The sequence below is a fragment of the Ochotona curzoniae genome, unplaced genomic scaffold (genome assembly GCF_017591425.1).
Source record: "Ochotona curzoniae isolate NIBS_2020 unplaced genomic scaffold, NIBS_Ocur_1.0 scaffold_1852, whole genome shotgun sequence".
NCBI classification, from domain to species: domain Eukaryota; kingdom Metazoa; phylum Chordata; class Mammalia; order Lagomorpha; family Ochotonidae; genus Ochotona; species Ochotona curzoniae.
In genome coordinates this window covers 31,902,649-31,917,002 of record NW_024467087.1, presented here as the reverse complement: position 1 = coordinate 31,917,002, position 14,354 = coordinate 31,902,649, and the positions used below count along the sequence as shown (strand labels likewise).

The window sequence follows — 14,354 nt, the reverse complement described above, 5'->3', positions numbered from 1 at the left end:
GTAACTGAAATTACAGAAAGCAAAACTATAAATAAGGAAAGGGGCTTACAAATAAGAGGGAAGGGCTGCTGTATGAATTAGTCAGAGTAGGAAATAATAGCTCCCTTCTGCCCAAATCCCCACCTAAAGAAGCCATCCAGGTAATTACCCACCATCCCAGTCATTGATTCCAGATATTTTTTCCCCACCCTGGGATTCAGGTGGTGCAACGGACACACTACCATGGAATGAAATGCCTCTTCCGAATAAGCTTCTTTCCCAAAGACCCCGTGGAGCTGCTACGTCGGGATCCTGCTGCTTTTGAGTATCTGTACATCCAGGTAGAGTCTGGCTTTGGGACACACAGACACTGGTGAACAAACAGGCAGGCTGTTCTGCATCACAATGAAGTCAACTATAGAAGTTTTTTTCTAATCTCCAGGTAGCTCTGAAGGCCCTTCCTTTTTTCCTGCTATTGTAAGTCATAACAGAATTGGCTGGCCTTAGTGACCTGAGCCGGCTGTGGTTCGTATTTCTGTCTGTTGGGCCACATGGATCGCATCCATTTACAGGAAGAAGCAACTCTGGTAACTCTGAACTGTCCCAGATTCCCAAGGTTTCAGAAACCTTTTTGGATTTCAAGGAGCCAAGCCATTAGTATCTATTTCCAAGGAGATGATTCCCAATTCACTTCATCCAGAAACGTTTTTAAGCATTTATGCCAGGCCAGGTCCTATGCTAGGAACTGGCAGTCAGAGGTGAAAAAAAAAGAACTATCTTGGCTCACTACAGTGCCTGTGTGTGCAAATACAGCAGTGGCAGGGTACATTGGCAGTGAGGACACCTGGGAAGAGGCTTGCCAACTCTACATGGGCGAGAGACAGGGAAGGCTTCACAGAGGAGGTGATACATGCATATACTTAACCTTGAAGGAGAAGTGAAAGTTTGCTCTGCAGAGATTAAGTGGAGGGGGCATATTTAAGTAAAGGACCTTGGCATTCACAAAAGTGTGATGCCTGAAGCAGAATAGCATGATGAAAGAATTGCAAGGATATCATGGCTGGAATATAGCATTTGAAGTAAAGGAGCATCAAGAAATGAAGTGGGAGAGACAGGAAGCAGGTGGTGGAAAGCTTGGTAGCCTTTTAAAAAACATTTTATTTTCATTGCAAAGGCAGATATACAGAGGGAAGGAGAGACAGAGAGAAAGATTGTCCGTTTGATGATTCACTCCCCAAGTGACTGCAACAGCCAGAGCTGAGCCAATCAGAAGCCAGGAGCCTCCTTTGTCTCTCCCACGTGGGTGCAGGGTCCCAAGGCTTTGGGCCGTCCTTGATTGCTTTCCCAGGCCACAAGCACGGAGCTGGATGGGAAGCGGGGCTGCCTGGATTAGAACCGGCGCCCATATGGGATCCCTGAGTGTGCAAAGAAAGGACTTCAACTACTAGGCCACCTTGCTGGGCCCACTTGGTAGCCTTTATGATTATAACTGAGAAGTAAGTGGTCCTCAAAATATCCCTGGACTAGCAGCAGCATCATCAGGTGAAAACTTGTAGAGATGCAAATCCTTGGGCCCCAGCCCAGTCCTACTGAATCAGAAGCCATGGAGCTAAAACCCAGTGTTTATGTTTTAATAAGTTCTCCAGAGGATTCTGATGTCTGAAAACCAGCGTTTAAGGAAAGTGATGCTTAAACTATCTGCACATTAGAATTATCTGTGAAGCTTTGGAAAAAGAATTCTCTGTCCCAATCAAGACTGATTAAGTAAAAATCTATGTGAGCTAAGTCCAAATATTGGAACTTTCTAAAATTTCTTAAGTGATTCTGATGTGCAACCAAGGTGATGAAATCCTGCTGGAGAAAAAAAAAAAAAATGATGAACGGAGAATGGCCTGGTCAGATGAACAATTTCTAATGATCACACAGTGCCAAGGAAGAACACCAGATAGGCAGCTGTGGCAGTCATCCAGAGAAGAGATGAGGGCTGGACGAAGGCCTGGGTGGGGGAAGGGAAACTCAAGAGAGATTGAAAAGGTAGAGACAATAGACTTTGACTTGATGAGTGCCTGATGGAGATGGTGTCATTCCCCCCAAGCTCTGGAGTCCAAGCAGTGGAATGAATTTGGGGTAATAATGAGTTCATTTGGGGATACATTGAGTTTCAGCCATTCCTAGGACATATACAGCATTTGATGAGAGGCAAAACTTCAAACTCTCTCCAGTCTCTGACTGTGACACCCGAGGGTGTGCTGTGAGACATCATGGTTATCCCCTCTGCTCCCTTCTGACAAGCTAAAATGTTGGGAAGATCTCCCAGACAGCCACGAGTTCCTTCACCAGTCCTCTGAGGTAGTGTGTTGTGATTGCTGTATGAATTTTTTAAGTTCACTTCTGATTTTATTTGCCCCGAATTTCTTCATACAAATTCCCATGGATCATGTTGGTTCTTGTATTCTGGTATGTGGTGACAAGACCACGTCTCCCTATCACTGCTCTTTGTGATGATATAGTCTTCAACTCAGTTCCTTTTTTTTTTCCCCCTATAAAGGGCTCACTGGGTCCGGAGGGGAGAGGGGACTGAGGCCTTCTCGGCAGCAGCTTTCATCGCAGCAGCCACGACATTGCCCATCTCCTCTTGCTTCCTCTTGGCACTATGTTTCTCCTTGCCCATTTCTTGATGAACGTGAGGGCCCATTTAGAGCCCCTGAGTGATGATATGGCACAAAACCACATGTCTCTCAGATTATGTCCCACAGGAACTTCGCATGCGAGGTGAAGCACCTCCAGTAGTGGCTGTCCCTTACCTTATTCATGTACTTGCACACTGTATTGCCATTTTTGAGGCCCATGTCACAGAACCATGGCACAGAGCTGTAAGGAGAGAAGGTAGAGCTGAGACCCAGCTCAATCCATGGCACCCAGCACCCAACATGCAGGCTTCTTTGGGCTTTGGGTCATGTTCAGCCATCTTCCAACCTGTGTGGAAACCCAAGAGTGTGAACGGCTGTAGATCCCAGCTGCCTGTTCATCACTGTTTAAGCAGCTTTATTGAGGTTTAGTTGATACACAGCGAACACCACATGTTTAAAGTGCATATTAGCATTAATCTTAACAAATATGTTCATTCATGAAATCGTCACCATGACCAAAGTATTTAACATATACAATACCCCGAAGAATTTTCTCAGACCCTTTAGTAATTCATCACCCTTAGCCCCCTTGAGAACTACTGAGCTTCTTCTTATTATTATATTGTTTTCATTTTCCAAAACTGTGCTAAAATCTTAACTTATTTATTTGAGAAAGAGATCCCCACCCATATCTTCTGGTTTACTCCCAAAATGTCCACAATGACTGGTGGAGTCATTCCTAAAGGTAGGAGTTTGGAACCCAGCCCAGGTCTCCCACATGGGTGGCTGGAACCCGGTTACTGGAGCCATCACCATTACCTCCCAGGGTCTTGAGTTAGAAGTTAGAACCAAATGAAACCAAGGGACTTTGATATGGCTCACATGTATCCTAACTGGTATCTTAGCTGCTAAACTGAATGCTCACTCTCATTTTTTAAAGAATTTATAAAAATGAAATCATACTGCATATATACTTATTTTGGTCTGGCTTATATCACTCAGCATAATGGTTTTGAGATCAATCCATGTTGTTGCAGGACTCAAACCCAAGCACCTTAATGAAGAATGAAGATGTCATAAGACAGCATCCCAGCCACTACACACTCATCTCTCACATCTCACTAGCCACGCACCAAGAACTGCCCACTTACATTTTGCCAGTTTGAGTACCTGCTAAGGAGCAGGCAATGATCTGACAGAGTCTCCTTTGTTGTCCTTTCCCCAAGGGCAGCACCATCCACCCCCTTTCCCTTGTTATGGTATATCTTACAGATACCATGATTCTTTTCTGGAACATCAGAGTTGATTCAGGGGAGCAGGGGAACAACGTCTCCTTTGATTGACAGCTTTGGCTTGCCCTGTCTCTCACAGAGTCGGAATGATGTTATCCGAGAGCGCTTTGGAATGGACCCCAAACCAGAGATGCTTCTGGGCCTTGCTGCCCTCCACATCTACATCACCGTCTCAGCTACACGTCCTAGTCAGAAGATCTCTCTCAAGAACGTGGAGTGAGTTGTACTGGGACCCCTTGGGAAGAGGGCAGAAGGTCATGTGGGAAGAAGGCACAATGGGTGAGCTATTCTATGGTTTCCAGGAATGTAGGTATGGCAATCAGAACTGATGTTCCTACACATGGATCACGATGCCTGGAGCTATAGCTTCTCCATGAGGGATCCGTGGCCAGTGCTCTCCCGATATCATCATTCTTGATTTATCTCTATTCGTGATCCTCCTTCAATCCAAGTCTATTTTACCCTCTTCCTCTCTCTGTCTTTCTTTGTCTCTCACTGATCTTTTACGTTTTTCCCCCATTTTAGGAAGGAGTGGGGCCTGGAGCCCTTTCTTCCCCCCTCCCTCTTGCAGGGCATCAAGGAGAAGAACCTCCGGAAATCTCTGTCTCAGCAACTGAAGGCTCACCAAACCTATCCTTCCAGTGGCTCTAAGGTACACAGAGAAGCCACTGGGCAGTATGGTCAGGCACTAGTGGCCACCAGGGGTAGTTTCTCAGCAGGCTCCAGACCTCTGGGAATTGCTGCCGCTCTTTGACTCAGGTGCACATCCAGCTTGCCTGGAGGTGCGAACACTCACAAAGACGAGTTTCCCCCAAGCATGGGCATCTCCCAGAGCCATCTCAGCAGCACGCACCTTACGGCACTCAGGGTCCTCATAGCAGAGAGGCTAAGATGCTGGAGAATATAATTCTTTGGCCTTTTCACCAAATAGTCAGTACTGATTGAAGAACACCTATCACGTGGAATGCATTGGACCTGTGGTAGTATACTTTTCCACAGAAATAACTTCTCTGTACCTCACTACATTTCTGATTCATCAGTGGTGCAATATGGAATTCTGGAAGACAAAAACTTAAGGTGGGAGAGTGGCAAGGTTTGGCCTAGAGAATGGATGACTAGATGAAATATCCAGGGTTCTGGCCACTGCTGCCTTCCCTGGCACCTTGTAGGGCGCCCTCTTAGTGCCTCCCACTTCCTACCTCCCTGAGTCCCATGGGCCCTTCCTAGGCTTGTGAGACTCAATCTGTTTGCTCTTCCTGCCAGTGAGACAGGAGGATGCGTCAATAGGCAGATGTAAACCTGGGACACAGTCCACAAATACTGTACCCATTCCACATTCCTTGCATTATCAACTAGTTTTTCTTTCAAGATTCAGATTTCCCCCCTGAGAATTAAGCCATTCCCAGCTTGCGGTGCATATTTAGACTATTTTTTTTCTTAGCTAAGAGCACTACTGATCATCATCATCCCCTCAGCTTGCATTTTTGAGACACCCAGGCTCAGGCTGAAGATAGAGAGGTGAAGAAGTAGTGTCAGTGAGGCACTATGTAGCAGACAAACACAGCAGTCTCTCCACCGTCCCCATCCCCAAACCCCACACACGCACACACAGTTAGATAGGTATGACTGCTCTGGATGCATGGAGGAGAGACACCAAGGCCAGCCTGGGGGAAATGGGAAAGGCCAAAAATCCCCATGCCTTTGATGCCAGAGCTGGATCCTCAAAGACAGACAGACGTGATTGTCAAAATGAATCAGTGTGGTTAATTGGAAGAAGACTTCCCCAGGCTGGGAGATCATGCTCTTTGTACAAAGACCCAGAGAGCACGGTGTGAGAATCCAGGGTGTGAGGAAAAATGAATAGAGTTCAATCTAAGTAAGAATGCAGGGAGTGAGAGTAAGGGCAAGAGGAAGCGAAGAGGTTGGAAGGAGCCAATCCACAGAGAGCCTTATGTGCAGAGGAAGGGTGTACTTCATCCTGCAGATAGTGGGGAGTTAATGAAGGGCTTAATCAGGACAATAATGCAGTTAACCTTATACCATTGAGGAGTGCTCTGTGTAACAGTGTGGGGAACACAGCTGAGGGAAAGGAGTATCAGTGTGAAAGGCAACCTGGCTGTCATCCTGATGCAGGTGGCAATGTCTAGGCAGTGTTTGTGGGACAAGAGAAGAGGGATGGGTAAGTTAGAGAGGAAATTATGATGTAGAATCAAGACTGGTGACCCTCACGGAAGGAGGGGCCTAATGTGATTTGCAGGTTTCTGTCTCAGTTGCCCAGAAGGAACCGAGAGAGGAGAACCTGAAAGAATAGGTATGGGATTTATAGGTGCTCAGTATTAAAGGCCCTGAGTAGGCCTCAAGCTGGGAGTGGCCAGCGTGCAGGTGTCTGTAGGGTATAAAGGATCTCAGGACAGAGTTATAGATTAGGGGCACTGTCAGAGTTGGGTGCAAGTGTTCGAAGTAATGTAAGAATCAAATGAGTAAGGTGGATACTTCAGGAATGAAAGTGAGGAGGTAAAAGGAGCATTTAGAAATACAGGTGGACTACGGAGGAAGAGCTGTTGAAGCAGGTACCTCATACAGTTGTTCCGAGGGTATGCTTGCATGGCACAGTGCACCTCGAGGACCAGAGCTTACCCTAGGATGTCCCAAATCCTCTTGGAGAACATGAATTTGCTTTCCCTGTGCTGTGCGGGCTTCTCATACCCCTGTGTGCCTTGTTCCCACAGGGCTCTGCAGTTCAGGCAAAGCTCCAGTATCTTCGCATCCTGAATGAACTTCCAACCTTCACGGGCGTTTTGTTCAACACTGTGGGCCTGGTCAGTGGGGCAGGGACAGGGGAGGAGCTGTGTGCTAGCACTTGTTCTTGGGTGGGGATTAGGAGGGGGGCAGAAATAGTCTACCTTCTGTATCCACAGGTTCAACATCTGCAAACTCAGCAATAGCAGATGGGGAATACTCAAAGAAAGGAAGCGGCTTCTGTATTGAATATGTACAGCTGTATTTTTCTTGTCATTATTCTCTAAATAATACACAATAGCTCTTTTTAACACAGCATTTGCATTGTGCCAGGTATTCTGTCATTTAGAAATTATTTAAAACACATAGGAGGATGTGTGTATATTTCATGCAAACACAATATTTTTGAAAAAAAAAAAAAAGAACTTGTTTGTGTAAGACTGCTTTTTGGGCACAGTGGGTTAAACCTCCACTTGCAATGCTACATCTCATGTCAGGATGCTAGTTCAAGCTCTGGCTGTTCTGCTTCTAACTCAGGTCCTGGCTAATGTATCCAGGAAAACAGCAGAAGATGGCCCAAGTACTTGGGATCCTGCTGCCCTCATGGGACAGCCAGATGAATTTAGATTTATTTTTAAATTTATTTGAAAGGCAGAGCGACGGGGGCAGGAGGTGGAGACAGACAGAGATCTTCCATCCTCTCTCGTTCACTCCCCGAATGTCTGCAACAACCAGGTCTCAGCCAGGTTGAAGTTAGGAGGCAGGAACTCCATTCATGTCTCCTATATAGAAGACAGAAACTCAAGTACTTGGGCCACCCTCTACTGTCTTCCCAGGCACTTCACTAGGAAGCTGGATTGGAAATCGAATATCAAGGACTCATATCAGCACTCTGGGATGCCTGCATCCCAAGTGCAGCTTCGCTTACTGCACCACAATGCTGGCCCCATACCATATCATTTTATGTAAAAAACTTGAGCATCTTCAGATTTAAGTACCCATGGTCCAGGGCCATAGGGATGTGAGGGCTTCCAGGAGCCAGTGCCTTGTAGATGCTGAGGAATCTCTAAATTTGTTTCCCCCTTCTTCTGTTGCAAGGGTTGCCAAACTTTTCTGTAAAGGGCGAGATAGTAAATATTTTGGGCTTTTGTAGGTGGGCCATACGGGTCTCCGTGGCAACTCTCAGCCCTAGCATGTTAGTGTGAAAGCAGCCAGGGCTAATGTAGTAACAAATGGTCATGACTGTGTCCAGTAACTATTTGTGGGCACAGAAAACTGAATTTACTGTAATTTTCGCATGTCACAAAATACGGTTCTTTTGGAATTTTTTCCAACCATTGAAAGAAAGTTCTTAGTCTGAGAACAACTCAAAAAACAGCTGGTCATCCAGATGTGGCCCATTTGCCACAGTTTGCCAACCCCTGCTGTAGTTCTTCCTGATGCTCCCACTGCCAGCTCCTAACCCCAGACTTCCTGAGTCCTTACACTGCCCCCTGCCTGCCCAGCACCTCCACTGCAGTAAGGGTGCTTGGGCCAAGCACAGCTGGTTCCACATTGCTAGTTTACCCTGGTGAAAGGAAATTCAAGTCATTTTGCTGATTGGATCCAGGTGCTTGTCATGCCCTGGGGAGCACACTGTCACACTAGCTTATCAAAGTGCCTGAAGGCAGAGAGAAGAGGCTCCTGGGGTGATGCTAATGGCAGAGAATGGACCTGCCAAGGACTCAGGCCTGATCATTCCAAGGAATCTGTCAGGACTACTTAGGCTGTCCAATCCATCAGATGCAGAGGTAGCCATTTACATACTGGGAACACTGAAAGCCCATTGGCTATACCTCCTCCTCCTCCTCAGACTCTGAAATATCTCACCCACCCATCACTGCCGAAATTTCTATTGGCCTTTCCTTTGGAGTAAGAACTACTGGGGTGCCAATTAAAAGGCAAACCTCTTCTAAGGGATGGAGAGCCTCATCAATCTCTCAGTCTAGCCTGAACATCTCAGGCAGAATTCTTCTGTCAGTTTAGGTTTGGGCACTGGGTGAAAAGTGCAAGTTTGAGTGGCTGGGGGGATTTGAATAGCTCACTGCCATGGGTGGAAACTGATTGGAGCTTGGTATGGGGTGGGTCGCTCTTTCAGAGGCACCAAAATAAACCTGACCCATTTCATGATTTTGCCAGAACCAATCCCGTTGCTCTATGCATAATCCACAGTTGAGACTAGGGTATCCATTTAATATGGTGATCTGTGCCCTTCTTCTGGAAATAGGAGCACCCCAGACCATTTTCTCCTCAAGGCTGTCCTCCCCTGGCATTGAGCCCCCGATAGTTCCAGACCTGCTCACAGCAGAAGCCGACAATTGCATGTCTTCTGTTTTCCCCTTGCCTCTTGTCTTCTGCCCTTCTGTCCTGTGGATGCTGCCTGCCACATGTGGACACCAGGACGAGAAGCAGTCAGCCACCACTCTGCTGGTGGGACCCCGACATGGCATCAGCCATGTTATTGACCTCAAAACCAACCTCACCACTGTGCTGTCCGAGTTCAGCAAGATCAGCAAGATCCAGCTGTTTCGGGAGAACCAGGGAGTGGCTCGAGTGGAGACCAGCATCATGGATGCCAAGGTGAGCCCTGCATCAAGGGGCCCCTTCTCTGCAGGAACAGGCCTTGGTGATGGAGGGTTAGGTAAGCGTGATTCTCCAGGATTCTGAAGTGGTTCAGACCCAGGGCCTCTTTGGGCACATCTCTGATCACTTTCCTGTCACTTCTCACCCCTCTGGAACATACTGCTTTGGCTACTTGCTAGGAAGTCTTCAAAAAGTTTGTGAAAATGTATATTCAGAAAAAATAATGCATGGGTTTCAGAATTTGGGGAAAGAAAGCCAGCATCTCATAATTCCATTTCCCCCTAACTTTTCAATGTAGTTTAAAAAAGATTTTTTAATTTGAAAGGCAAAGTTACAGAGAGAGAGAGAAAGAACTTCCATCCTATGGCTCACTCCCCCAAATGGCTGCAGCAGCTGGAGATGATCTGACTTGAAGCCAGGAGCTTCTTCCAAATTACACATATGGGTTCATGGACACAAGGATTAGGGGCATCTTCTGATGCTTTTCCAGGCTGTTAGCAGGAAGGTTGATCAGAAATGGAACAACTGGGACACAAACCGGTGCCCACATAGAATGCTGGCACAATTAGAGGGTTAGCCTGCTGTCGGCTAGGGAGTATCACATCAATCCAAGAAAATTCCTCAACACACAGCAAGGAAATTAAGAACAATGAACTACTTACTCTATGTCCATTGCTTGCCCCTCCTCCTGCCTTGGTAACACATGTGACAAATGATATTGACATGGAACTTGGAACTAAATGAAGCAGCACCAGAAACCCTGGCTACCTCCAGGCTCTGCCTGGCTGTTGCAGTGGCCAAAGAAATAAATATCTTGGTTCATATATGCATTCTGTGTGTATACTGGTTAGAGAGCCCTACCATAGGTAAATGCACTTTGAATCCTGGAGGCTTGGGGAGGTATCATGGGATGTGTACAGCACTGAGGAGGCCAAGGGAGAAGGGAAACAAGTAGCATCTTGTCCCCATTTCCCCTGCCAAGAGTCCAGCCTTTGCAGAACTTTAGAGCCTAGATAGATAGGTAGATGGATGGATAATAGATAGATCTATCTGGCAAGCAGCTGTCACCTGTGTAAAGTCTGGCACTGCAGTCAGCTGCCCCCTCTGTAGCTCTCCTGTTTGAAAACAGTGACCAGTGTGATTGGAGGGCAGGCCAGCTAGCCAGCTAGGAGAGGGTCTTAGAAGAGATACGACTTTTTTTCCTTAAAATATTTCCCTGGGGGAGACGTTGAGAGCAGATTAGGAGGTAAAGTGTTTGCTGTTTCTGAAAGAGCAACTTATTTTTCTATTGGTAAAACCCAGAAAGTTTTAATATGTTAATTTCCCATCTGTGCTTCACTGTATTCCCATTGGCTAGGAACCTGTTGGGAGCCAGTATTTAATTGGCCTGTGACCACTTCCTCAACCAATCGCTGCTGCCCTCCTTAGATGTTGCTGGGTATTAAGCCAAGTGAAAAGGGAGGGAAAGCAAGGCATGCAGGAGAGGTATGGCTTCCTGAGAAATAAAAGGGATTTAAAAACAAAGGAATAGCTTTCCAGCTGAGTCAGGAGTGGCTCTCCACATTGGCTGCCCTGTAGAATTTCCTTAAGAACTTTCAAAAATACAGGTGCCTAGGTCCTATCCCCAGAGATCAGGATTTCATTGATCAGGCATACAGTCTGGGTGTCAAATCTATTTTTTCTGATGTGCTTCTGTGCTTTTGCAGCGCAGGCAGTTTTAAAGTGTACAGGGTTGAGACCTAAATGACAGGAGATGTGGGAGGAAACTGGCCAAGCAAGACGCCAGTGGACAGTACCAATGTTTGTTGCTATGATTGGTGCAGCAACCGTTGTGGGGCCAGAAATGCTACCCTAGACAGACTACGTTCTAACTTGGGAGCCAAGACTGGCAAAGCACATGGCCTGTTTTAGGGACACATCAGAATAGAAATAATTGTGGCCTTAGACCAGAAGAATCCTATCTCCATGGCTTCCTAGCTGTATGGCCTTGAGAAAGTGTCTTAACCTCTGTGCACAATGAGAAAATGTGAATAAGCTATCTAAATGGACGGCTTGGCACGTAGTGTGTGCTCCATAAGACTGCTATTTTGTTGAAAGCCCACAATGTCAGTAAAGAAAAATTCACATGAAGGAATATTTATAGATAAGTTTGTGTGGAATGTGGAGCATTAAAACAGGAAGGAGTTAAACTAAAACTGGCTTCCCACGAGAGGGTGTTTAATCTGGATCTTGAATTGATAGGCATGAATTACCAGAGAGAAGTGGGATGTGTTCAAAGGCAAGGAGCAAGCACAGAAATAAGCAAGCCATATGTGCGGGTCGATAAGCGTAGTTGCTTGGCTGGAGAAGAGAATAATGAGAAAAAAAGATCAGAGAGATTTGTGGGGAGATGGGGTGGTGAGCAGAACAAGTTGCTTAAGAGCCTGAAAGGCCAGGCCTAGGGATTTAGATTTGATGTGGTAGAAGAGAGAGAAGCCACTGTCAGTTCTTGAGCTGATGGAATCTTGGTTCTGGGAGCAAGACTAATGTGAAGCCAGGGATGTGAGGAGAGGATTGTTTTAGTAGTTGAAGTGAGAAGAGGTAAGGGCCTGAACTGGAGAGACAAAAGTAGTACGGAGCAGAAAAGACAGATGTAGAGCCTATTGGATCACTAAGACATGAATGCATCATACAATGCATTTATAATGAACGTATCTTATTATACCTTATCCTCTTCCTGTTGCCTAACATATTGCTCCCAAGTGCACCGAAGAATGATGCCACATGCACAGCTTTCTGCCAAATCATGAGTGGGTAGACAGGGGGGACTGCTACATTAAGGAATAGGTGGAAGCTGTTGTGGGTAAATGGAAGATGCTAGGGTTATGTTTTGCAAATGGGAAACAATGAGTGATTAGATGATGTGAGATGCAACCACTAGGTAGGATACAGATGGTTCCAGTATGCTATTAAAACTTTAGCTGATGAAGCACATATGAAAAATCACAGGAGAATTATCTACTTTAGACCAGAATGCTTCTTTTTATAATAAAATGTATGATGTACAGTGGGCAGAGATGCTCATGTCCTAATCATCAGAACCTGTGACTGTGCTGTTATAGGGCAGGAGTGTCGGGCTGGGGCATAGGTTTGCAGATGGAATTAAGACTGCTAAATCGACTGACCTTAAAATGGGAAGATTAGCTCAGACTCCCCAGGTGAGTCCACTGTATTTGAAGAGTCCTTTTGGAGGAAGAGGAGGCAGAAGGAAAGTTCAGAGGGATATGATGTGAGAAGGACCCAGCCTGACTTTGCTGGCCTTGAAGATGCAAAGAAGGGCCATGCGTGAAAGACTGTGCAAGGCTCCTAGAACCTGGGAAAGCCAAGGAAACTGATTCTACCCTAGATCCTCCCAAAGAGACCCAGGGCACTTGGGGCTGGTCCAGTGAAACTTGTGTCAGACTGCTGACCTCTAGAACATAAAGAAAATAAGTATCTCTTATTTAAGCCACTAGGTTTGCAGTCATTTTTAATAAGAGCAACAGAAAATTAACACATCAGCCGATTGCTTCAGGTAGCAAGGACTCATCTAATACACTGAAGATATGATTTGATAGAGAAACATTCTGCTCCCACACAGCTTTTGTTACATAGAAGCAGGTGTCCTATAATCAGAGATGTCTGCTGCCTTGCACGTAATGAGCTCAAGTCCATGCCCTGTGGACTTGCAAAGCAGCATGTGTCTGTATCTCATTGATCGGCAGAGGCAAGATGGATGGTATAGTGGTAGGAGGGGAAAAGGAAGACGGAGGAAAAACAGCAAGTTTTCAATATAATCGTTCAGGGTGAACTTGCTGTTGCTGGGAAGCATACTCAACACAGTGTAGCATACCAATGTACTTTTTTAAAGGAAAGAAAAAATGGCTACTTCCCATCTTGGATGAAACAAACACACAGGTACATGGCCGAGGGCTGCTGAGGTGAGGAGCAGAAGCCAAGGAACAGGTCTTGGGCTGTCAAAGGCAGCCCCAGCTCCATCCACAATGGCACTGAGCCTACTGGCAAGGGCAGTTCTGTCACTCCCTGGAGCACTTCTGGGGTAAACTGGCAGAGAAGAAGCAGAGCTTAATGAAGATGTACCTCAGCAACACAACAAAGAGCTCTGGACAGCAAACTGCCCTGGGGTGGTACCTGGCCATGATGGCCTAGATGTGCTAGTGACAGAAACGTAGCTGCATAAAGCTATTTGGGGTTAGGAAATAAAACCTTTCTAATATCAACAACAGAAGCAAAATACACGGAAAGCCGATGGAGGTATCATAGGGGAAGTAACAGCTATTGGAGGTCAAACTTCTAGCTGGCGGATTAAGAACAGATTTGGGAGCTCCATCCTGAAGACATTGGCTTGCATAGGCTCAGTAGAATCTACCCATGGCATCTGTGGTGTGCAGAACAACCTCCCATGGGTGCATCAGGACCAGCTGAGCACATCCCTCTGAACTTTGCCTTTAGTGACTTCACACCAATATCTCGAAGCAGCAGGAGTGGGAGTATGTGCACCTGCAAAATTGGCAAAAGCTACAAATCAGAACTTAACAGAATTGGCTGTGACGCCTTTACTAGCACACCGGCCACTAAATAAGGTATATTGAAGGAAGGCTGTCTTCATCGTCATAAGAGGAACTTGGAAGTTAGACACCAGATTTGGCCCATTTTCCCCCTAGAAATTTCTACTGTGATCTGGGAAGATAATGCAGTGGCCTGGTGAAAATAACATTTTTCATTTAAAACTGTTAATGGCTCTGATTACATAGTGGAATAATGAGTGAAGATGTAGAAACCAGTAGACTCCTGGGCTCTCCTTCCCAGGTCATGTCAATCAGAATTTCTGCGACCCTATCACTTCTTGGCTTTTTGGCTAAGATCAAGTGTGAGGGTAGGGCCCAGGGTGATGTCCAGCTGATTCCAGCATGCCCCGGGCCCGAGAACCACTGTCTTAAATGATGTTCTGCCATCCCCTCAAATTGGCTGGCTATGCCTAATTAGCCTTTCCCTGTGCTGAAGAGACAAGAACCCAAATGTATTGCCCCTAGGACTCAAAGACCATTATCTT

At 46.1% G+C, this 14,354-nt stretch overlaps 1 protein-coding gene across 1 annotated transcript in view; it reads left to right on the top strand.

Annotated features, from left to right (window-relative positions):
* FRMPD3 (FERM and PDZ domain containing 3) overlaps nt 1-14,354 on the top strand; it is a 63,053-nt gene that overhangs the window by 27,397 nt on the left and 21,302 nt on the right. Inside the window, exons 7-11 of the mRNA XM_040999817.1 lie at nt 201-320; nt 3,981-4,117; nt 4,427-4,553; nt 6,631-6,720; nt 9,080-9,259. Of these exons, the coding sequence (XP_040855751.1) occupies nt 201-320; nt 3,981-4,117; nt 4,427-4,553; nt 6,631-6,720; nt 9,080-9,259 (654 nt within the window). The remainder of the gene's footprint in view (nt 1-200; nt 321-3,980; nt 4,118-4,426; nt 4,554-6,630; nt 6,721-9,079; nt 9,260-14,354) is intronic.